Below are 26188 nucleotides of genomic sequence, written 5' to 3'. Positions count from 1 at the left end.
AAGTGATGTTCAGCATAAGAAGCCATCGGTGCCAGAGGCTGGTGTACACCTCCATGCTCTCGTTCTACTACAGCCGCCGGTGATAGGGAGGCTACCAATCTCTCACGCCATTTTCTGAACGGCGAACAGGGCCTTGCATCGGTTGGGGAGCGCCGAATGTTCGCGCCCTGTGGCCACGCTCATGGCAGTGCTAGCACACGACGCCTTTTCCACCATCAGTGGGGGATTTTGGCGCCTAATGACAGCTGCGAGTTCTTCGTCCGCTAGCCGCACGCAGGACTCCGCAATTGGACCTTCCCTCATCAAATGGGGCACGGGGGTCTTGTTCTCGTTCGGTATGCGAGGCCCAGAGAGGGGGCCACCGTTGTGTACGCCTGCAGGTCGAGAGCGCGGTTCAACACAGCGGGTGCGTGTCGTTCTGTCGCAGCCGAGGCCACCTCGTCATGAGGCAGAACACGGGGTGAGAAGTCATCACCAGCGCGCGCAAAACGAGGCTCCCGAGAAGCATACGGCGGTGGCGGCGGGAGGTGGGCTCAAGCCGCTAGTATGTCCCCCCGAATTCGCTTCGCATCACAGGCCAGCTCGTTTATGTCATGATAACGGGCACTCCGAAGGTAAGCGGCGAAGATTGGATGAGCCTGGCGAGTGGTTGTCTCCACCTTTTTTACGTCTGATGCAATAAGGTCGACAAGAAGGTTGAGCTCCTTCAACGCGAATCTCTACTCTACTCTAGTAGAGATTCGCCGGGATGCTGTGTTCGGAGCTTTAGCTCGCGACGCATTCGGTGGTTGTAGTCAGGAGGAAGAAACTCGCTCCGAAATAGTTACCTACACTCCTTCGCCCAATCGTGGTAGACGACAAGTGGGTAACACCGCGCCGCTTGGGCTGTCAGCACAACTGGTAATGCACTGCCTAACATTACACTGTTATTCAGCTGCATCGACTGCTGATAGCGATGCAGGGCCTCGAGGTACTTCGTGGCCCTTATGCGGTCCGAATATTGTCGCAAAGACACAGGTACGCAGGTACGATATAGGGCGTTTACTTCCGTAACCCAAGGGCCAGAAACGCGAACACCAGAGCACGCGCACACAGAACTACTTCGTTGTCCTCCTCAGAGGCTGGCTACTATAGTTGCCAGCCTACCTTGCGTCAATTCTCCCCTTTCAAAAGTGACCGTCCCGGTCGATTGACTGAGATGCTAGAGGTGATCATGAAAAAAAATCATCACGTCAACGAAGAAAAAAGCCCACGCTGTTGTGGATAATAAGGAAAAGCTCGAAGTGTTCATAACTCGCGGGTGTGATGCGGTTTCATCCGTACTACATGGACTACCTCTGGACGTGGACGTCTTCGGTTTAAACTGGTGTCGGAGCTTTGGGGAACCACCTCGTAATTAACGTCACTGAGGCAGCGCACAACCTCGTAAGGGCCAAAGTAGCGTCGCAATAGCTTCTACGAAAGCCCACGATGTCAAACTGGTGTCCACACCCATACATAGTCACCTTGTTGATAGTGGACGTTCCTTCGGCCTTTGTTTTAACGGCGAGCGTCGATATCTTGCTGTGCGCGAATGCGGTTTCGTGAAAGCTGGCGGGCTCCCTCGGCTTTCTCGACGAAGTCGTCAACACTGTCATTTCCGCTGGTGTCCTGGTCTACGGGGAGCATAGCGTCTAATGGTGTTTTGACGCGACGGCCATAAACAAGCTCGAATGGTGTTAGGTCTGTGGTCACTTGCACAGTGGTGTTATAAGCAAACGTGACGTACGGCAAAATTTCATCCCACGTTTTGTGCTCTACATCAACATACATAGATAGCATGTTGGCCAGTGTTTTGTTTAACCTCTCCGTCAAGCCGTTCGCTTTGGGATGATAAGCTGTTGTTTTCCGGTGGTTGGGTGCGTCAGCTTGGAGATTTGTTGCAATAACTCTGCCGTAGATGCTGCTCCGTGATCGGTTATGAGAACAGCAGGTGCACCATGGCGCAAAACAATGTCGTGGACAAAGAATCTGGCGACTTCAACTGCAGTTCTCTTAGGCACAGCTTTGGTTTCTGCATAGCGAGTGAGATAGTCGGTTGCGACGATTATCCACTTATTTTATGAGGATGAAGTAGAGAAGGGACCAAGAAGATTCATTCCCACTCGCTGAAATGGTGCTCGAGGTGGATCTAAAGGTTGGAGGAAACCGGCTGGCTTTGCGGGCGGAACTTTACGCCTCTGACAGTCACGGCAGGTGCGGACATAGCGCTGAACGGACGAATACAGCTGTGGCCAGTAGTACTTCTGTCGAATGCGCGCTAATGTCCTAGCAAAGCCTAAGTGACCGGCCGAAGGATCGTCGTGGCACGCCTGCAAAACTTCCTCACGCAGTGCCGTTGGAACGGCGAGAAGGGAAGTTTCCTGGCAGCTCTCAAGATTTCTCTTGTAGATAACATTGTTTCGCAGGCAATACGTTGTTAAACCACGCGAGAGCCGGCATGGGACGATAACGTCTTCGCCTTGAAGATGCTGGATGACAGGAAGTAGCTCAGTGTCATCACGTTGAAGCTCAGCCATCCGCACCACATCGACGATGCCAAGAAATGGTAAACCTTGTTCAGTGTCAGATGACGTCGGGGAAACAGGAGCACGAGACAGGCAGTCAGCATCTGTATGCTTATTTCCTGATCGGTAGTCGTACTCTTGAAGGCGGAGGCTCCAGCGGGCGAGGCGGCCTGATGGATCCCGTAGATTGGCAAGCCAACAGAGCGAATGGTGGTCACTGACCGCTCGAAACGGCCGGCCATATAGGTAGGGTCGAAACTTGCTAATGGCCCCTAACGACTGCTAGGCACTCTTTTTCGGTGGTAGAGTAACTAGCCTCTGCTTTTGTGAGACTGCGGCTCGCGTAAGCGATCACACGCTCTGCGCCGTTCTGCCATTGAACTAGAATGGCTCCCATTCCTACGTTGCTGGCGTCTGTGTGGATCTCGGTGTCGGCAGTGTCGTCGAAATGTACCAGCACTTGAGCTGTCTGCAGTCAATTGCGCAGCTCTACGAAGCCTTGTTGTTGTTTTTTCGTCCATACTAAAGGCACATCTGGCCGTGTCAGTCTTGTAAGAGGTTCCGCAATTTTTGAAAATCTTTCGACAAAACGGCGGTAGTACGCACAGAGTCTGAGGAATCGCCGAACAGCCTTTTTATCTCCAGGACGAGGGAAATCGGCAACGGCAGCCAACTTCTCCGGATCTAGTCGAACACCCCGCGGGCTCACCACGTGGCCGAGAAACTTGAGTTTCTGATAGCCGGAGTAGCACTTTTCGGGCTTGATGGTAAAGTTCGCTCTTCTCATTGCAGTGAGGACACTTTTTAGCCTTGAAAGGTGCTCGTCAAACGTGATTGAAAACACAACGACATCATCTAAGTATACAAGACACGTCTGCCACTTTAGTCCAGCTAGTGCAGAGTCCATCATGCGTTGAAACGTGGCGGGAGCGGAACAGAGACCGAAAGGCAGCACTTTAAATTCGTAGAGCCCGTCAGGCGTCACGAACGCGGTTCTCTCACGGTCGCCCTCGTCAAATTCAATTTGCCAGTACCCTGACTTGAGATCTAATGATGTAAAGAACTGGGCGTGGCGTACACGGTCTAAGGCGTCATCAATCCGTGGCAGTGGGTAAACGTCGCGTTTTGTGACTTTGTTAAGCCGTCGATAGTCGACGCAGAAACGTAGTGTGTTGTCTTTTTTCTTTACTAATACAACGGGTGACAGCCATGGACTTGTCGAGGGTTGAATGACGTCATCATTCAGCATTTCTTGAACTTGACGCTTAATCACCTCTCTTTCCTTCGGGGACACACGGTATGGATGTTGGCGAAAAGGCCGCGCCGACTCCTCGGTAACAATGCGATGTTTTGTAACGGTGGTACGCTGAACTTTCGATGTTGTGGAGAAGCAGTCGGCGAATTCCCTCACAAGGTTTAGCAGCCATTCTTTTCGTGAATCTGGCAGGTCTTCGATTAACGTGAATGCGGCTTCCCAGGTCAGCACAAGCTTTTGCATGCGGGTAAGTCGTATCCAATGTGCCGATATTTGAAAAGTCGGCGGTTTCACTGAGGAAAGCGACAGTAGTACCTGACGTGTTGAAACTCATTGCTAAAGTTGGTCAGCAGAACTCGAGAGCGTTCATTCTCTAAGTGAACAAGGCATCGGGCTATGCAGATGTTTCGTTTGGGCAGCAGCGGGATATTTGCCTCTGCAATACCTTCATAGTCGTTGAATTCATCAAAAACGTCGCAGGCTACCAAGGTCAACACGCTACTCTTCGGCGGTAACATGACGTCATCGTCAACAATTCTCAAAGCATGAACGTAACTGCCGTGAGGGTTGCGCGCTAAAGCGTGTGCCGTAGAAAACGTTACCTGCGACTCTTGCAAATCAATCATTATCACGCAGAAAGTCCAGTTCGAGAATTTTTAGGTCCCTCGAGCAACTCGGCAGTGTTACAAAATCTCCGAGATACGTAAATCCGTGAATACTGACTCGCGCTGTGCACCGTCCCACCGGAGTGAGAAGATGGCCTCCTGCCGTACGTATCTGCGACCCAGCCCACTGGGTGGAAACCTTCTTCAGCCTGCAGGCAAGACCCATGCTCATAACGGAAATGTCTGCTCCAGTGTCAATTAGCGCCATTACTTCTTCGTCGTCCACAGTTACCGCAATGTTTGATGTCACCACTCTTCGTACCACGTTTGACTGCGTCTGTACATCTTTTTGCTGCCGTCGGTGTTGTCGCAGAGGAGGATCTTTCGTAGAGTCAGCGTCAGCGGCCTCACCTCCGGAGGTCGCTGAACTCAGTTTTTCCGACATGCAGGACTGGGTGAACGGCGTCTCGGAGCGCCGCGTGAATAGGCTGGGCTCGGTGACCTGTAGCGAGCAGGCGACGAAGAGCGAGACTCTTTCGACCGATGTTCGATACTGCGACGATTCGAGATGAAACTCTCTATTTCCAGTGGTCGCTCGCCAGGTCGTGGACGAGGGGCATTAGGCGAAAATTCACGGAGACCCACATGACAGTATGGACATGTTCGGTAGACGTGTACGGCTTCCCCGCAGTGAAAACAAAGGGGCCTGTGATCGGGTGTACGCCAGATGTCACTCTTTCTCGGTCTTGCTTCGGCGATCAACGGTGAGCTGCGAGGACGGAAGCCTACCTCCATTTGCTGAGCGTGTCGCTCATTGGGGTAAAATACGCTGGTTGAACTGCACGATGGAGGACGTCGCACTGCTTCCGCGTAGCTCATCTCGACGCAGTGCCTCTGTTCTAGCGCCTCGGACGGTTGAGGAGCGTGAACGGCTTGCCGTAGCTCGGCGCGTACCATCTCCGCAATGGAGAGCTGCTCTACAGGTGAAGAAGTCATCTGCATCTTTTGTAGCTCTTCCTTAATGAGAGCTCTGATAAGCTCTCGCAACGCACTGATGTCATCACCGAGAGTGACAGAAGTGACCTCACTTGGGGGTACACCACGGTTATACTGCCTGGCACGCTGTTGAAGGGCCCTCTCCATGGCAGTGGCTTCCTCATGGAACTCCGCAAGTGTCGCAAGCGGGTTTCGAATCAGGCCGGCAAAAATTTCTTCTTTAACACCACGCATTAGGTGGCAAACTTTCTTGAATTCGGACATAGGGGGCTCCGCACGCCTGAAAAGCCGATCCATGTCCTCTATGTAAGTCGTCACCCTTTCGTTAGGGCCTTGAACTCTTGCCTCTATAGCACGCTCCGCTGTCTCTTTCCTGTCCTCTCGGGCAAATGCCTTGAGGAACTGCCGGCGAAACTCATCCCATGACGTAAGCGCTGATTCATGGTTCTCGAACCACGTTTTCGCGGAGTCCTCCAGGAAGCAGTACACATAGCGTAGCTTACGCTCTGGGGTCCAATCATTGATGACGGCGACCTGGTCGAAATGCTCGAGCCAGTCGTCGGCATCTTCAAAAGCAGCTCCGTGAAATGTCTTCGGCGTTTTGGGCTGGATGATAACCAGGTGCGCTGGTGCTGGCGCGGTGACGTTAGGCGGTGTTTGGTTCATAGTTCTCTGACGTTCAGGCAGCAAACCGTGCTGTGGCTCGAGTCCCTGGAGACGACAGCTGGAACGTACGTGCACAGGGGTAAGCTCGACTGAGCTACTCGATAGACTTGCGTCAGGGGTGCTCTCAGGGGACCGTATCATCTACCGTACCCAGCACCTCCACCAGAAAATGTCGCAAAGACACAGGTACGCAGGTACAAAATAGGGCATTTACTTTCGTAACCCAAGGGCTAGAAATGCGAACACCAGAGCACGCGCACACAGAACAATTTCGTTGTCCTCCTCAGAGGCTGGCTACTATAGTTGCCAGCCTGCCTTGCGTCAATATCCGTTGCTCTCAGGCAGAGGTACCCGGAGGCTGCTCGGCGCACTTCTCTGAGGAGACTCCGGGTCTTCCTTTACAGCACAAGGCTGTGAGCGGCCGTTTCCAACAAGGCATTTAGGAACTGTGTCACAGTTGCGTGCAGCGACGATTACTCCACGCCAGGTCCGGCCTTGACAGGGTTGCGCGCCTGTTCTTCGGCGTGCACATCAGGCTAAAAAGGGCCAATGAACGGCATGGCGGAGTGTGGGGTTGTTGCCGCTCCGATCTGTGTACGAGGCCTCTCGCAGTAGGCAAGCAGATAGACCGCGCAGCATGGCGGCTCATGACCATCTATAGTGCCGTCTACGCGCGTCTGAGGAATGCTAGCGTCAAGTGCAGCGGCAATGTTGTCGTCAAAGCAAGCTTGCTCGAGGTCAACGCTGTGAACCCTTTGTGCCCATGCTCAAGGTGGGTCAGGGAGCGCGTGCGTGCCGAGACTTAAGAGATCTGTAAGGAAAGCTAGGGTGTGGTGGGCTAGGCGGTCAACTGCGCTGCTGAAAGAGAAAGGCCAGATTGCGGTGGGTGGTGGTAAAAACATGTATTTAACAAAAAAAAACACGAGGTATGCAGCGACCGCCTCATAAGAGGATGGCACCCACAGCGAGTAGGTGAGGATCCCTGGCATGGGACCCCATTGGTGTCGGCTGCTGCCTGGGCTCTTGGAACCAAGACGTTTTGGGCCTGAAGGTTAGAGCAGCCAAGCAGGGTCACCTTCCACTCTTCCCGGGTAGGCTTGGGTATAGGGGGTACAGCAGGGTTGCACGGGCGAGGCCCACACCATGTGGTAGATGTCCGAAGACGCCTCCCCACAGTGTGAGCAGCTGCCGGAAAATGGCGGTTAGAAATATTTGAGAGCTGCTGTGCACAGCAGAGTGTTCGTGAAGAGTCGGAGTAAAAGCCGCTCCTCCGCTTTATGTGGGCCTTTTCATGGGCGTGGGTAAAGGCAATGATCGAATTGGTAATAGTCCACAATTTTGCGGAACGAATACACCAAATTGAATCAAGGTCGTACTGATCGAGGGAGGTGAGTGGGAATACCCGGTGAGAGAGCGCCTAGGCGGCGGCATAGGCTACTTCGTTCCCTTCGAGTCCCATGTGAGCAGGAGCCCAGACTCTACGGCGGGGTGCAGGGATTCTGTGATAGTCCGAACGTTGCAATAAGCGGTAGGGCAGGTATGCGGCACCGCCGTTCTCGATGTTTCGACAGGTCCCTCGAGAGTCGAAGATTATAATTTGCGACCTAGTTGACAAGCGGCCATTGCAATGCGACTTCCTCCGCATGGATTATGTCCCGGGCTCAAAACGTGAGCCCATTAACTGTTTGGTTCTCGAGTACGACAGTGGCCGTTTACCAGCCCCCAGGGTGTGAACTGGAGGCATCTACGTAGAACACGCCGGATTTTGACTCATAATAGCGGGCCAGGGCTTCTGCCCACGGAACGCGCCAGTCATTGTGGTCTTCTTTAGTCTTATTGTTTGGAAGAGGACGCACGTGGAGGGCGCATCTCCACTCGAATGGGAGTTGAACGCGATTTTCCGTGATGTGAATGTGTTGTATGTGTAGGCGGCCTAATGGGCAGCGCTCCGCTACCGTCTGTGAAAGTCGAGTGTGTTTATTTGTGAGGTGGGCTTCTCGAAGCTCCCGAAACGTATTCAACATGCCCAGGCCTGGAAGGGGCTGCTGGTTATAGGTGTTCACGGAGAGGTTCGATGGCTCGTTATACAATTTTGCGAACGATGACTTCAAGTACATCCTCGTCTTGCTTCCATGGCTGGAGGTATAGCATAGAATACAAGATTCTACTGGTTACAAATGCATGTGCCAGCCACAAGGAATCTCTGCACCATAGCCCTCCGTGTTTATCAGAGACCCGGCGGACCATGCGGCCCACCTGGTCACCCACCTTCCGGAGTTTAACAAATGTGGTGTCTGATCGTTTGTTATGAATAATAAAGAGCCCTAGTACCCCGATTTCTTTTTGTTCGGGGATTGGGCCTGTCTCCAATGAGAGTTCAATTTTGGCTGTGCACTTGGGTGAGAGGCGTATGTGCACAAATTCTGATTTGGATGGAGAGCACTGAAGGCCACACTGGCCAGCATAGCGGTCGACTATGCTCTCGGCTTGCTGCAGGTTCGCCTAAATGTCTCCGAGTGCACCCTGCATGGCCCAGATGGTGATGTCATCAGCATACAACGCATGTTTTATACCGGCAACATCACCCAGCTGAGCCGGCAGATGCATTATGACCAGATTGAATAAAAAAGGAGACAGCACCGCACCTTGTGGTGCACATGTCGTTTCTATGAGAAAAGAACCGTGTTCCTTGTCTTGTATGCGAATGTAGGATTGTCTGTTGGCTAAAAACTGCTGAATGTATTCGAATCCTCTCAAGCCACAGCCAGTTTGTGAAAGGTGTGTTAAAATTACCCTATGACTTACATTGCCAAACGCCCCCTTCAAGTCCAAGGCGAGTACAACCTTGTCGTTGTGAGGGCATTCGACAGGGTCTATGATATCCCGATTAAGCAGAAGGACAGTATCTTGCGCGGATCTGTACGGGCGAAACCCGTGCATTGAATGTGCGAAAGACATGGACGACCTCAGTAGTTCGATAACTGTGATAGACTGGGGTTACAAGTGGCGTCACGCGGTAATTCACTGGTGAAGTCTTTCCAAGAACTGTGTATGGCCCGATAAACCGTGGCTGCAGTTTGTCGCACAAGCCATGTGTGTGAATAGGTGTCAGGAGGAGCATTTAGTCTCCACGTTGAAAGGATACAGCACAATTTGATTCATCATAAACTAGCTTTCTCTCTTGCTGCGGGGCTTCAGTAATTACACGAGCACGTTGGCGACACTGCGCGAGTCGTAAAACGTATTTCCCTGATGAGGATGGAGATGAATTCGCGTGGAAGGTAAAGAAAGAGACGTCCAGGAAAGAAGTAGGGGAGCCTCCATAAACTAGGTAAAGGGGTGAGTTACCGGTTGTCAGCTGAATGGCTGTATTGTAGGCGAAAGTGACGAATGGTGGAACTACGTCCCAGTTGTGGTCTGGTTGATATTTGGTGGTGATCATGTTAGCAAGAGTGCGGTGGAACCACTCGGCGAGGCCGTTAGTCTTGGGATGATTACTAGAGGCAGTCTTGTTTGTTTTGCCGGAGGTGTGAAGAAGTTCGTTCACTAGTTGTGATGGAAGGCCCTTCCGCAGTCACTGAGCAATACGCGTGGAGCACCATGACACAGTAAAATGGCACCGCAGCAGTTTTAGCGTGGTCTGGACGAGTTCCGTTCTTGTCCACGACATGACAGAAGACCTTGATAGATCTGCTGACGAAACGGCACTTCTTTGTGTTAAGTTAAAGACCAGCACCCTCAAGGCAAGTCAGGACCTAGTCCAAGCGTTTGAGATGTTAAGGAAACGTCGATGAAAAGACCACAATGTCATCGAGGTATGATAGGCCCATTTCAGGACACGCAGCACGGTGTCAATCATGCGCTCAAAAGTTGCAAGCGCGTTGCGTAGACCAAACGGCTTAACAATGAACTTGCATAGGCCGTCCGGGGTCGCAAACGCAGTTTTTTCTTTATCATCTTCGTGCATGGGTATTTGCGATAGCCGGAACGCAAGTCGAGGCTCGAAAAGGATTAGGCACATTGTAAGGAATTGAGGGCGTCGTCGACGTGTGGCATGAGTATACGTATTTCCTAGTGATTTTATTGAGTGCTCGGTAATCCACGCAAAATCGTACTGAACCGTCTTTTTTGCGCACCAGAACGATAGGAGATGGCCAAGGACTGGTTGAGGGTCGGATTATGTCCCGTTTGAGCATATTGTCTGCGTTTTCCTCAATAAGTTTCGTTCGGCTAGATAGAAGCGGTACGGACGGCGGTGCACAATGGATGTTCTGTCGGTCTGAATACGATGTGCGGTAGCGGTAGTATCGCCCAGGGGGGATAATTAAACGTCAAAAAATTTGCATGCTTTTCCAACAAATCAATTGATTTGTTGGAAAACCATGCGAACTTCATCCGCGAATTGTACCTAAAGTTATAAAAAATAACTTTTTCTAAACGTTTTAAAAATACTTTTTGTAAAGAACGTTTTCTCAACTTCTTCTAAAAAACTTTCTTTCAAAAACGTTTATTCGACGTCAAATATCATACCTAGATGTCCGCATACCTTTCTAGTCGTTTCGAGAAGTTTATACGACGTTTCGTGTTTCTTGGGAAGCAGCTGTTGCTTCTGTTAGTCTGTCAAGTTTTAGTTGATGGCTGCTGTAAAGGCCGAGAAAGCAGCATGATCAGCAAGATGGCCTTTGGAGGAGACAAGGGTAAGAGGCACGACGTACACAGGCTCCACATTGGCAACGCAGGTGACAGTAGAGCACCGCGGCAGTAAACATTTATCTAGTGTGGTGTTTGTAGCAGCGAGGACAGCTGATTCATTAATGAAGCGACCCACACATGATGCGACAGCCATGCCTTTATTAAGACAATGGGGTGAGGGAGTGACCAAAATGTCACCAGAGTTGACGTCGTTGGACAAAACTCAGACTAATTGCTGTTCTTGTGGTGGTAGCTCAATGTCTACAGCAGTGATGAGTCGAAGTGGCCTGTAGGTTTCCTCGCTGAGTAAGTAGTCTGTGTCAGTAAGATGGACGACCCGTTGTGCACAACAAACAGTCACGGAAGCAGCGAAAAAAAGTCCCAGCCTGAGTTGGTGGAAGCACGGGGAGAGCACAGCAAATTTTATACGGTGAAAATTGTCGTCGATTCGCACACGGGCAGTGCAGAGAGCGGAAGGGCGAATCGTTGTTGCCTGGGCTGTAACCAGTGTCGGTCCGTATGTTGTACCCTCGGCGCTGGTCTTGCTAACGCTTGCGGCAAAAGCATAAAGTATGAGCACGATGGCCGCAATAATAGCTCGTAAGGCGAGTCGATCGATAAGGAGGGTAGTAGCTTGGGTTACCTGCACCGGAAGAGAGAGCAGTGAGAGGGACATATGGCGGCTCAGGCGGTGGTGATGAAAAGCTCGTGGGAAATCTTGTGGGAGGGGCGGCAGCAACTGACGCGTACGTTCGTGGCGGCGACGTCGAGCTGACGGTGCCTGATGGTGTGGCGGCGACATGCGAGAATAGTGGGAGAGTAAGTGACAGTGGGCTGCAGATGGGCCATGTGGGTCATGTACGTGAGCTCCTCCATGATGATATCTCACAATGACATTGAAGAAGACTGAATGGGACACACTGAAGGTAGTGTGAATCTCATTGATTCTAATTTTTCGCGTATATTTGCGTTATCATGTCTCGTAGGTTTGGATCAGCCGTAATACGGGCCGCGTCGCTGTCCGGTTGTACGCGCCTAGACTCACGTTCTTCGAGGCGCTGACAGGTGGTCGCAACGTCAGCAACGGTAGCGGGATTTTGGATTTCAAGGGCATTGAATGCGACGGGTGCAATCCCCTTAAGCTGGCGTACGTTGTCTGACTCTTCCATTAATGTGTCAAAGCGGCGGCAAAGTGAAAGAACATACTCGATGTAGGATCTGTACGAGTCCCCGATGAGCTGTTTCCGAGCCGCGAGAGCTTTGCGAGAGCCGAACGAACAGCCGGTGTGCCAAAGACATGGCAAAGCTGATCTTTGAAGGCTGACCAGTCGGGGATGTCGAGGAAGTGGTTGAAGAACCACGTCCTCGCGACGCCCATGAGGCAGAATGAGACGTCAGTGAGTTTGTAGGTGTTATCCCACAGGTTAGCAGCGCCGACACGTTCCAAATCGTCCAGCCGTTCCTCCACATTTTTTTTTAAAATAAATGTATATAAGGAGGGGTTGATGCCAAAGCGTGGCTCCGGCTACTCCTCTCGCACAAAAGTCGACATCGCATAATTTCTAGCAAACATAAGGCTATACATATGTACATAGCACAACTCTCACACAATGAGTCCATGTTTTTCAATAGTGAAGGTCCACACCGCCGAGAAATGTGTCCACACTACATGAAGTTTGTATAGAACACAAGTAATCACGTCCATTTCTCGGCGCATACCAGTGAAGAAATGGGGCTCACGCAGGAGGATGTTGACCTGAGAAGGTGCGGCACGCGGTGGCAGAGTGGGAACGGCTGCAGCAAAAACCTCATCTTGGTGCGACATGTTTCCGGACAACTGGCTCAAGCGGCGAAGTAAACGTAGCTCCAGAGGCTAGAGCGGTCGAGAGGATGACAAAGGATCTAACAGCACCCTCCACCACCAGTCTTGGTTTGGAAGATCTTTATTATGCCCGAAGAATTCTCAGCCGACAGCTACGATGAACGAACCAAGATGATGATGCTACGTGACAACGATGAGGATGCAAGAGCAACACGTGATAGTGTTGATAATGTACAGATGAAGAGGATGGGTATACTAAATGCCACAATATGTTTATTTTCCATAAAATCAGGTAAACGACCCCACGCCATCATCTCCATCAGTTTGCCCGCACATGTTGTCAGAAAAAAAATCGAAGGTTGTCTGTGTTCACGGCCTTTCAAGGTTTCGGTATAAATGTGACTAGGGCAGTCTTTCACTGAATGGGACATCCCCTGACCAAACTGAGTTGAAATAATTTAATAGTAATTCATAAGCCGCGCCGGAAAGGTTAGCTAATAATTTCACGGTAATTTTGTCCTGACCCGAAGCGGTGTCACGTTTCATTTTAGTCAGAGCTTCCCGAAGCTCAAAAAGCTCAAATGAGCGGTCCAGTTCCGCGTTCTCTGCACCCGCGTAGGAGTACGCCGATTCGCGCTGGTCTTGCGTGCAGCAAAGATATTGGTTGCTTAATTTGTGCGCCAGCTGGGTTGCTTTACCTTCAAAGCAATGGATTGCCCTTTGTAAGTGTTTCCGTGTTTCGATGTGGGTCTGCGTTGGGTCTGTGAGCGCACAAAATAGCCTCTAAGTGGGCGACGGTGAATTTTTTGTCTTGTACGTCATACCCGATTTCCCTGAATCGTGGCTACAAACTGAACAGTGATCTCTGGAAGCACTGTCGTCTGCAATGGGAAATACGCTGCCGCTAAATTCGGTTGAATGGGCGCATCGAAATAAGAGTTTTTGAAACGCAAAATGCCACCCTGTGATCCTGAAGCTATCAAACTATAAAGTTAGAAAAATCATACTTTCGTCCCGCAGCATGCTGAAAAGTAACAACATTTTAGCATCCGAGGATTACTCGCCGACTCGCCAGGATAAAGTTTTTAGAGTTCGGTAAAAACCAGCCTGATTCTTCAATACTTAAACTACGGTATAACAAACTCTCCATTAATAAGCAGCGTTTATGTACGACCCAACAAGTGGCAACGTTAAGCGGGTTCAAATTCGTGTTGCGGATCACGCAAGTGCACCTGTCAATTCGCTATATCGCCTTCCTACATTAAAACACGCGAGGGGCAGTGACGCACCTTCAATAGCACTAGCCTCAGTGCTTGTTGCTAACGCTATAAGCGTGATAAACAAGCGCGAGGAGCTTACTTCGCTCGTCGATAGCTGTAATGCTAGCATTATTGCATTAATCGAAACGTGGCTACATTCGCATGGACAAAATTGTGAAATCTTTGTTTTGTCACGTTTTTTAAGTTTCATTGTGATCGCACTGCTCGTCAGGGTGGAGGTAGCTGTAAAGATTTAGCTACTTCTAAATCTTTACAGTGTCATCACGCCAACATTCAGAGTGACCTTGAAGTTGTGTGTGCCTGCTTCGATGTCGGCCACCATGAAATTACGGTGGTTTTTTGCTACCGTTTTCCCTCTAACCCATCCACGTTCGCTGCTCAGCTTCATGATGTGTTAAATACGCTTACTTTGCGGCACTCTTCTAACCCCATTACACTATTGGGGGATTTCAACTTCCCCAATATATGTTGGGATACTGATCCTCCATGCTGTAATCCGTTTTCTTCACAATGTAAGGAATTCCTTGATCTCGGCTCCGTATTTTCACTGACATAATTAGTGGTTGAACAAGCGAGAATCTCGAACAATGCCGCTAACCTCCTCGACTAATCTTGTGTTCTCATCTTGATATAGTTACTAATGTTGCATGCATACCAGGCTTAAGTGAACACCTTGGTCTCTCATTCAACTTATTACTTCGCACGCTAAAACGAACTGCCAAAAAAAGGTAATTTATCGCTTTGAGAAGGTGAACTTTGACGACAATAATGCTGAGCTAGCCAGCTTCCTTGATCCCCTTTTCAACCGTTTCGATGATCACACCGTAGACGAGAAATGGATTATTCTTAAAAAGAAAATACTTCAGTTGACCAACAAATTTGTCCCCTCGAGTGAAATATCCTAAAATGTTAAGAAACCCTTCTTCAGCGCACAGTTACAACAGGCTTTTTAACAAAAAAGCGAGTGTAACGAATTGCCAAACAAAGTGGTTTTGCTTCGAAATGGGATGCCTACAAGGTGGGGAACAGCGCCTATATATCGGCAATAAAGCTTGCCAAAAAGGTATTTCACATGCACACATTGCCCACAATGCTTGCGAACGATCCAAAAAAATTTTGGCCAGCTATGAAACCTTCTAGTAACAATTCCGTGGCATTGATCAATTTCACCAGTTTACCGGTACCTGATGATGTATGCCCCTAGCTTTCTAACTCTGCTTTCTGCAACAACTTTGTCGTGCTTTCTAAACCCGAATTTTCTCATCTTGAGTGTTGCAATTACCCTGTTATAAACTTTAGTTTCTTTAGCCTCTTGGGATTGAAAATGTAATTAACGGTCTCAAGTTGTCATCAAGTTCGGATTCAGCTTAAAATAATGCTAAGTTTTTTAAAAGTACATTTATTTATTTATTTATCACCCCTGCCTAAGGCCTCCCACATGAGGCCTTAGGCAGGGGTGAGTGATACAAAAAAGGAAACAAATATGAAGATACAACAGGAAAGGAAACACGTCACGTAGAGCTACACCATCAAGAACTAGTGCATCAAAGTAAAGCACTAGTGTTTACACAATTGTAGTAGTTTACGCGTACACGTACAAAAAAAAAAAACTACGATGACAAACATCTGCTCATACAGAACTAAGAACCAAATATCATATAACGGTTCAAAAATTGGCAACATTTTAAAAATACAACGCATTGATATGAAAAAAGTGATAGAAAGTGGAACATAAATGAAAGCCTGTTCAGGATGCGCGGTGGAATAATAGAGGGCGAAGCGCAAAGAAAGATCAAAGTCAAGTGAGTTGCTCGTGTTTAAGTTTTTCCATGAACGACTGAACGGTTTCGCAGTTCACCAGATCGGCAGAAAGAGCATTCCAATTTGTGACAGTGCGCGGAAAAAATGAGTTTTAAAGACTTTTATTTGACAGGAATGTTCCTTGAGTTTTTTTGGATGCTCGGAACGAGTTGATCGGCGGTGAACCGTTTTTATGTACGCGTGCTTGTCTATGCATAGCTTTTCGTGGTAAAGTAGAAACATGTACTTCAATCGATCGTGTTGCCGTCTTGTCTGCGATGTATCCAAGTCAGCTTTTTTCAACAGTTCACTCGGTGACGTAAGAGCACTGTAGCGATTATATACAAATCGGATTGCTTTTCTTTGAATAATTTCAAAAGTTTTAATATTTACTTGGCTACGAGGGTACCAAACCACAGATGAGTACTTGAGGATTGGACGGATAGAAGTTTTATACGCAATTAATTTTAATTTTTGGGTAGATTTGCGCAAAGAACGTCTTAGAAATGCTAGTTTCTGTAAAGCTTTCTTTTCAATGTAGGCAGCATGCTCATTCCACTTAAAACCTGCACTCAATACAACCCCCAAATATTTATAAGTTTTAAAAAACGATAGTTTTTTACCATTGATGGAATATGAGTGTTTCATAGGAAGCCGCTTGCGCGTTTTCTTTTCATTATTCCGTTTTTCTTTTCATTATTCCCGTTTTCTTTTCATTATTCCCGTTTTCTTTCCATTTTCCCGTTTTCTTTTCACCGTTTTCTTTTCATTATTCTGCATTTGTCACACTGCCCGTTTTCTTTTCATTATTCCCGTTTTCTTTTCATTTTCCCGTTTTCTTTTCACCGTTTTCTTTTCATTATTCTTCATTTGTCACACTGCACACCAAGAAGATATTTTCGTTAACGCTGCGTTCAAAAGAACCTGGTCGTCTGCACTACGTATTTCCTGATAATTAATGCAATCATCTGCAAATACCTTAACAGAAACCGGGATATCATTGGCAATGCCATCTACAAAAATTACAAAAAGAAGTGGCCTAAGCACTGAGCCTTGAGGGATTCCCGATTTCACCGGTCGTTTTTATTTTATTTATTTAAAACATACTGCAGTCCGAAGACCAAGCAGGTGGGCAGGGATTAATTACATAGAAAGCATTAATCCGCATGGTAAATTGGTACACAATTCTGAAAACAGTCCAACAAGTGTGAAAAAAAATAGCAGTACACAAAGAAACATAGCGGCACAGTGAATGTTTAAAATATTGCAGAAAGTACACGCATTTCAAAATCCGACACATCACGCGCCGCAAACACATCAACAGGCAATTTATTCCACTGCTCGATTGTGCGGGGAAAGAAGGAGTGCCTCAAAAGGTTAGTGCGTGCAAAAATTGGAGTTAGATTGTGCTCATAAGTGCTTCGAGTTGAACGAGATAAGCGGGGCTGAATATAAAGTCCTGAATTAATATTGAATTGTTGGGAATTAAGCAAAAACAGAAATCTTAGACGCGCAACCTGCCTCCTGTGTTCCAGGGTCATTATATTGTTGTTTTCCATGAGAAGCGATGGAGAATCTCGGCTATGATAGCTGTTAAAGATGAACCGGACTGCCTTTCTTTGCACCATTTCTAATTTGTGAATGTCTTTTTTAAGGAATGGGTCCCATGCTGCGCTTGCGTACTCGAGTTGTGGCCTAACAACTGAATTATAAGCTAGCAATTTAACACGTGGAGGAGCGGCTTTTAGTTTGTGCCTGAGGAGCCCGAGTTTTCTGGAGGCCGATGCGCAAATTTTGTTAATGTGACTGGAAGTTAGTCGGCTTGTTATAGTAACTCCTAGATATTTATATTCGTCTAATTGTTTCAGCGTGTGGTTATTGAGCCTGTAGGAGGACGTGAATGCATTTTTTTGTTAGTTACCTGAAGCAATACAGATTGGTCACAGTTCAGTTCCATGGACCATTTTTCACACCATTCAGAGACAGCATCAAGGTTACATTGCAGGTTACTTTGGTCACTTGAGAATGAAATTCGTTTAAAGAGTACACAGTCGTCCGCAAACAACTTTAAACCAATCGACGATGCGTCGATGACGTCCGAACTATCATTGATATAAATTAAAAAGAGTACGGGTCCCAGCACGCTGCCCTGAGGAACACCGGAAGTTACAGGGAGAGTATCGGAAAAACAGCTACTGATTTTAACAAACTGCTTGCGGTTAGACAGATAGCACTGGATCCATTTTATGAGTGTTATTGATAAGCCAATTTTTTTATATTTGGGGTTTAACGTCCCAAAACCACTATATGATTATGAGAGATGCCGTAGTGGAGGGCTCCGGAAATTTAGACCACCTGGGGTTCTTTAACGTGCACCCAAATCTGAGCACACGGGCCTACAACATTTCCGCCTCCATCGGAAATGCAGCCGCCGCAGCCGGAATTCGAACCCGCGCCCTGAAGCCGATTTTTTTTTTGAAGCTTTAAGATTAGTTTACTGTGAGGAACGCGGGCGAATGCTTTGCTCAAATCTAAAAAAATGACGTCGATTTGTTCAGCCTTATCGAGTGAAGACGCAAGTTCATGAATAGTGGTTACTAACTGGGTAAGCGTAGATAAGCGTCTTCTGAACCCGTGCTGACAAGGCGTTAGAATATTGTTGGCTTCTAAAAACGAGACAATAAAATCTGATACTACATGTTCGAAGAGTTTACAGATGCTAGAAGTCAGGGAGATAGGGCGGTAATTGTTTGCAAAGAGGCGGTCCCCTTTTTTGAAGATTGGTACGACACAGGCCATGCGCCAGTCGTCAGGAATTTCGGTACAGTCAAATGATAACCTAAAAAGGTGAGTAAGAATATGCCCTAGCGGCTCAGCGTATCGGTGCAAGAAGGCATTGGGTATGTTGTCGGGGCCAACGGAAGATCTAATTTTTAGGTTGAGTAACATGTTAATAACACCCTCAACAATTATAAATTCTGAGGACAGATTTGGGAGAGGCATGTTGTACGGTGTACTATCTTAGATTGGAGAGAAAACGCAGTGAAAATATTGGTTAAAATGGTTAGCGATAGCGACCGAGTCACCGGTAACAGAACTGCTAATTGATATCTGTTGGACGTCTTTAGGACGATCACCTAAGTAACGCCAGAACTTTTCTGGACAGCTTTTTATAAAACTTGGAAGCGTTTGCGAGAAATATTTAGCCTTTGCATCAGAAAGCTTGGAGGCAAGAAGAGTTTTCAATGCGGTTAACTTGCTGGAAGGGGAGTGGCGCCGTTTGGTACGCTTAAGCCTGCGATGAAGATGAATGATTTCTCTTGGTATCCATGGGTTGTTTTGGTTAGTATGGACACTCCTGGTAGGAATATATCTGTCAATGCAAAAGTGAACGGTAGACTTCAGGGTATTTTACAATGTTTCAACGGAACTGGGCAGGCTGTCACAAAGATTCCAAAGTGTGTCTGAGATTGATGGATCACCAGCATTAGAATAATTTTTCACTACCTTATTGACTTGTTTTCGGTGTTTCTTAACGCCCCCTAAACGAAAAGACAAGACACTCATGTGGTCAGAGATACCACTATTGATAAAGACACTATATTCGGGTGTGCTTGAATTAACAAAAACAAGGTCTAATATTGAACGGGCATTTCCGGCAACTCTTGTGTACTCGAGAACTGTTTGAACTAAGTCACACCTGAGCATAACATCAAGAAGAGGGTTAGTAACAGCATCAAACACTGATTTCGTGTTAAGCCAAATAATTTGGGGAAGATTAAAGTCACCAGATAGAATAAGCCGGTTGTCTTTATACATACATAATTCATCGTGAAGTACTTGCAAATAGCTGGACGGAGCATTTGGAGGCCTATACACCGCGCATATCGTGAAATTATGACCCCAACAGTTTACATTCAAAAATAGGCTCTCGTGGTCTGGTATCTCCGGTAAGATAACATGCGGAATGGAACTTTTTAAGACAATAGCTACACCGCCCCCACGAGAAGGGCGGTCGCGGCGTATGATTTGATAGGATGCAGGAACTACAATAGAATCGGGGATGTCATTATGAAACCATGTTTCTGTTATAACTGGTATGTGTGGGTTATGTTCTAAAAGCAAATATTCAAGTTTATCAGTTTTGTTGACAAGGCTTTGAGCGTTTAGGTTTAATATTCTTAGTTCTTTGTCGGCGCTCCTTGATTCCCGTCAATCTGCCGTGGTGCCGTTTGACGCATTTTGTGCCGCTGCTGCAGTTGCCGCTGCTGCAATTTCTGGTGAACGCTGGCTTTTCTGTGCTGATGAGGCAGGCTGTGAGGGCAGCAGAACTCTATGATTCCTTCCGTTGTCCCAGATGTACACTTCTTCATCAATTTTAAGCTTATCGTGAACTAGCAGGACGCGTTTTTTACTATCACGCTCGGGTTTCGCGCTTTCCCAGAGAAGCTTGCGTTTTTGCAAAGTGCTTTGGCTGTAATCATTCTGTACAAAAATATTCGTTCCCTTCAGTTTATGCGCATTTTTCAACACAGCCTGCTTTTCTACAAAATCCTGAAAGTAGGCAATAACTGGTCTCTGACCTTCTTTTCGCCCAAGGCGGTGGATGCGAGCAATTGATTTGCACTCAACGCCGAATTTTTCTTAAAAACATTGCTTATAACCTTTGTTTTCAGTGACTCTTCCTCTTCACAAGCTGATTCCGCGATGCCATGTACAACAAGGTTGGACCGTCGGCTGCGGTCCTCCAAGTTTACTAGCTTGCTCAGACTGGACGTTATTTATTGCTCAGACTGGAGTGAATCAGACTGGACGTTATTTATAGAAATTATTTGATTTCTATAAGAAAGGTAGACCTCAATCCATGAAGTTAATGAACGGTTTTTAGTATAGGTTCACATTTCGCGAGAAGTTTTGAATGCGACACGCGATTAAATGTTTTTTCGAAGTCTAGGAAATTCATGTCAATCTAGCCTTGCCTATCTAGAACAGCTGCAATGTCATGAACGGTTTTCAACAATTGTGTGACGGTTGAGAAGCCTTTTCGAAAGCCGTCTTGTCGGTGATTGATTAAATTATGTTTCTCGAGAAAAACTGAGAGATGCTTGAATATAATATGTTCTAATACCTTTGCGCACGAGCAAAGCAGAGAAATCGGTCTATAGGTGGAGACGAGAGAAATGTTAGGCGATTTGGGTATAGGGGTAATTTTTCCAAATTTCCAGTCATCTGTAAGCGCGCGCTGTGACAGTGACTTCTGAAAAATGAAGCACAAAAACTTCCGAGCACCATTCAGCATACCTCACAAGGAACGCGTTAGGTATGTTACCAGGCGTGTTTTTGGGATCTATGTTAAGAAGCAGAGACAAGATTTCTTCCTCAGATATTGCAAGGTCACTTATTGGTGCGATATCATGAAGCGTTTTTGAACATGGCCTTCTCCCATCGTCATCTGTAAACACTGAACAAAAAAACGTGTTAAATTATTCTGCAATAGTTTCTTTATTAGTTACGATAGTCCCAGTTACACATATATTATGAAAACGCTTCTTTTTTGGGGCAAAATGCTGCCAGAATTTCGCTGGCAGCATTTTGAAGATAAATAACTGTTAGTTATTCATCTATTCTACTTTCAAGAATTTTTCAGCAATTATTAAACACCCATCAGGTACCTGCTGACTTGAAGGTCGGGATGGTGGTCCCGATTAATAAGTCCGGTAGCAGATATTCACCCCTCTACTACCAGTCATCTCTTTCCCCAGCATTTCCTGCAAGCAGCAGCGCACCAAATTCTTCCCGAGTGGGGGGGGGGGGGGGGGCAAAAGTATTGCCTTACTCAGCCCAGCCGATATATATATATATATATATATATATATATATATATATATATATATATATATATATATATATATATGAAAGTAGATGCGCTTTCACATAACAACTGTTTATTGTGCCGACGTTTCGACGGGAACCCCGTCTTTTTCAAGGCATAATACTATTTACACATGTTCCGTGTCTTCTTATAGCCTGTCGAGATAGGAGGGAAGGGGTCAAAAAAAAAGTAAAAAAAGGAAAAAAAGAAAGAAAAGAGAGAAAGAGAGAAAACAACAAGAAGAAGAAACAGCGAAACGGGAGGACAAACATAAATAAAATATAGAAAATCTCGGAGAAGAAGCAAGACCGACACGGCGTAACTAGAAAGGGGCAGCATCTCAACGGAGTAGGGCTGAGGTAGATGAGCAATGTCGTCATTGTCAACTATACCTCCCACGCACCCACTCTTCCCCAAGTGGGCAGTGAGCCGCCGTTCTTGTATTTCACCTTTCCGTGTAGTCCGCTGGTGGCTCGTTCCTCTTTGAAGTTTAGGACAAGTTAATGCGGAGGGCTTAAGTGCTTCGAGTGCGTGCTGGTGGCGTCGGGAGGAATGGAAAAGCCGGTTATTGGGTTATTGAGGCACCGTCATCGATATTCATTATATGCAATGGCTCCTTGTCAGTGAAGGAACAGAATGGGCGTTAAAAATTAGAGAAGGAAAAAAAAGAAGAACAGGGGGGGAGACTGTATATATATATATATATATATATATATATATATATATATATATATATATATATATATATATATATATATATATATATATATTTTTTCACCCAATTGGTTCCAATTTTCTCCAATTTCTTTCATCTTGTAATATCAAACCATTACTCTATAAACGGTACCTAGATGATATATTCATAATTTGGACACATTCGGAAAATGAGCTCCTCAAGTTCATACAGGCATTCAACCAGGTACACCCCAGCATTTATTTTACACACACCTACTCTAACACTGAAATAAACTTTCTTGATGTACTCATTCGAGTTGACGATGGTGCGTTGGTAACTAACGTATACAGAAAACCTACAGACAGGCAACAATACCTGCACTTTAAAAGCTGCCACCCGCGACATTGCAAGACCAGCATTCCCTATTCCCAAGCACACAGATTTCGACGAATCTGCTCCCGCCCCGAGGACTTCCACAAAAACAGCACACATATGCGCGAAGTACTCCTTAATCAAGAATAGCCGCCAGCTATCATCGATGACGCCATCAAAAAAGCTGAAAATCTGGACCGCCAGATTCTTCTCAACCACCAGAGAAACGCCGACCAACACCGCAACAAAAACTTGCTATTAACTTTCACGAGCAACCCACCGAACATAAACAAGGTCCTAAGAAAACACTTTAACATATTGGAACAGAGCGTGCGACTATCCAAAATTTTCACTTCTCCTCCTTGTGTTGTATACAGAAGGCCGAAAAATATAAAGGATCATTTAATAAATTCAAAGATAGGTGTGAAACCTCAAATTGGGTGTCACCCTTGCGGAAAAAGCAGATGCAGGGTATGCAAACACATGCAGACAACGACAGTGGCGAAAAGCACCCACTCGGATTTTAAGCACAGGATAAGAGGTGCACTAGACTGTGACTCAGACAATGTCATATACCTCCTGGAATGTGGGGTATGTAACAAGCAATACGTGGGCCAGACAGACACTCCGTTTAGAATTAGATTCAACAACCATCGGGCACATGTACGATCTCTTCCAGGCCTTCCACTTCCAAAACACTGCACATTTAAAGACCACAGCTTTGATGACATCAGGGTTACACTACTAGAAAACAACTTTCGAACAATCAGAGAACGGGAACAACGGGAATCTTATTTTATCTACAAATTTAACACGATAAAATACGGAATAAATGAACACCCAGGCACTCTGTCTGCGTTACGACCGCTAAAAGACGCAAACGCTTCTCTTTAATCAGTCCGGTTTCATTACGACAATAATATTACCCGCTAACAAAGCTTTTGGCCTATGCATCTGACAACATAGAAATGATTTGCCTCATCAAGCACAGCCGGAACGCACAAAGTGGTCCCGGATGTCGTACGGTCCCCCCCCCCCCCCTTCTTTTTTTCTTTTTCTTTCTCTTCTTTAAGTTGCAACGCACATTCTGTTCCTTCACTGACAAGGAGATGACAGCTAGGTGGTTTCGTTAACTTTTTCGTGCATGCGCCCATGTCTTCCCAGTGCGCCGCAACTGTGTGGTGACTGTCCCGGAGTGGTACAGTCTCCCTTCCCCCCCCCCCCCCCCTGTTCTTCTTTTTTTTTCCTTCGTTAATCCTTTAACGCACATTCTGTTCCTTCACTGACAAGGAGCCAATGCATATAATGAATATCGATGGCGGTGCCTCATTCACCGGCTTTTTCGCTCCTCCCGATGCCACCAGCATGCACTTAAAGCGCTTAAGCCCTCCCCATTAACTTGTCATACACTTCAAAGAGGAACGAGCCGCCAGCGGACTACACGGAAAGGTGAAATACAAAAACGGCGGCTCCCTGCCCACTTGGGGAAGTGTGGGTGCGGGGGAGGTATTGTTGACAATGATGACATTCCTCATCTACCTCTGCCCTACTCTGTTGAAATGCTGCCCCTTTCTAATTACGCCATGTCGGTCTTGCTTCTTCTCCTAGATTTTCTATATTTTATTTAATGTTTGTCCTCCCGTTTCGCTGTTTCTTCTTTTTCTTCTCTTTTTCTCTCTCTCTCTCTCTCTCTCAATTGACCCCTCCCCGCCTGTCTCGACAGGATATAAAAAGGCATGGAACATGTGTAAATAGTATTATGCCTTGAAAAAGACAGGGTTCCTGTCGAAACGTCGGCACAATAAACAGTTGTTATGTGAAAGCGCATCTACTTTAATATTTATAACCTTGCGGCAACCGAAGTTATTCTTCTGCATATAAGCCTTATATATATATATATATATATATATATATATATATATATATATATATATATATATATATATATACACCGGCTGACAAAGGTACCTATCGGAAAAAAAATGAATGGTGGGCATGGTGTAAACCACCACGCGCCATTATAGGGGATTTTTGTAGTGGGTGAATGGTGAGAAACGTCCACCTTGGCACATGGTGGAATATGGTGGGTGCTGCAGTGCCGGCAACGCTTGAGCGCGAAATGACGTCAGAATTGCCGGGACGAGCTGCCATAAAAAATAAAAAAGAACTGTATAAAACGGTGTAAAAAACACCCGTCTCGTAAAAAAAACATGGTGCAACGAAGGATCGAACGTGCAACCTGCAGATTTCCATTCGAAGACACTAACCACTGCGCCATACCAACATTTTTTTTCATGGTATTTAATAAAGACTTGCGCAATGTTTGGCGAAACAGCTTCCACAGCGAATTAAGCCCACCGAAACTGCTCCTCCACCATACTTCGGTTAGCCTACCAACAGCAGCCACTGGCTCCACCTCGATCAAATGAGGAATTCCACAAGAAAAGCTACTACGCACCTGGAAAACCACCCTCGATTCTTCTTGGGACGTTCCGGAGCCTCGCCGCTACCATCTTAACTTGAATCTGCGGGAAAAAACGGTTTTTCTTCACCGAAAATCAACTGTGAGTAACACGTGTATCTGCCCTATGGGGGCTGCCATGTTGACAGGGGACTTTAGCACCTGGCCCCTCGAGCTCAAAGGTTGAATGAAAAGGCAAAAAATCACAACAAATATTGGTAACATTATTAAATCACGCAGAAGGAGGATTTCGGGCTCTGAGCTCAATCTTACCAGTTTCTGACCGGCGAAAACAAACCCACAAGCAATTTTTCCCACCTTATGACCATATGGGGGCCGCCATCTTGTGTGGGACCAAGCCACTTTGAGGAGAACGAGTCATATCTCGGCTTTTACACACCCCAAGACGACAAATCAGGTCTCAATAGAGTCGTTAAAATCCGGAGATAGCTGTAGAAAAAACCGCGAGCATCCAATTTAACTGAGAGCGTCAAAAGAGACTTATTCAGAAGACACACTCAGTGTTGCCGGACTGCTGTCACTGCTTGAGCTGGGTTTGGCGAAACAGCTTCCACAGCGAATTAAGCCCACCGGAACTGCTCCTCCACCTCTTAGCCAATGAGCACAGATTATTCCAACTGCGGGAGCGGGAGCGGCCGCGTCAGCAGCACGGGTAAGTGAGCTCTGCACATATATACCTATAAATTTAGCAATTTTGGTTCTAGGAGGGTCAGAGTGGTGTCTATATGTTCGTGAAGATACAAGGAGTTCAACCGCTACAAATACTGCTATTACAAACGAAAATGTAAAATTTTAGGAGTGGAAAATAGCGTGAATCTGTGAAAACAACAACAGTCGGACCACGTGCCCGGTGCCGCGCAGTTACCAACCGAAAAAAAATCGCGTGTTGATAAAACTACATTAAGAGGCCTTAGGTGCGGCCTCACCGGTAACCACCACCGGGAACGCACTCCCTCACCAGAGAAGGATTGGCCACCATGGTGCAGTATCTGGCCACTACCTCCCACATGGATACGCCAAATAACTCACGGCCCTCAGTCCTCAGCAGCTGCGAAGCAACTGACTACGGCGGCGGTCAGATCTCCAACGCAGCAGAGGGTGCTAATAATCTCTGGACTACAGGC

General features: G+C 46.9%; 1 protein-coding gene across 1 annotated transcript in view; it reads right to left on the bottom strand.

Annotated features, from left to right (window-relative positions):
• The window catches only part of LOC119172507 (uncharacterized), a 297206-nt gene extending 272029 nt beyond the window's left edge, over positions 1-25177 (bottom strand). Inside the window, exon 1 of the mRNA XM_075893950.1 lies at positions 25041-25177. Within this exon, the coding sequence (XP_075750065.1) occupies positions 25041-25095 (55 nt within the window). The 5' untranslated portion in view covers positions 25096-25177. The remainder of the gene's footprint in view (positions 1-25040) is intronic.
• Between the last annotated feature and the right edge of the window lie 1011 nt (positions 25178-26188).

Source organism: Rhipicephalus microplus, chromosome 4 (assembly GCF_043290135.1).
Source record: "Rhipicephalus microplus isolate Deutch F79 chromosome 4, USDA_Rmic, whole genome shotgun sequence".
In the NCBI taxonomy this organism is placed as follows: Eukaryota; Metazoa; Arthropoda; class Arachnida; order Ixodida; family Ixodidae; genus Rhipicephalus; species Rhipicephalus microplus.
This window is presented reverse-complemented; position numbering and strand designations above follow the sequence as displayed.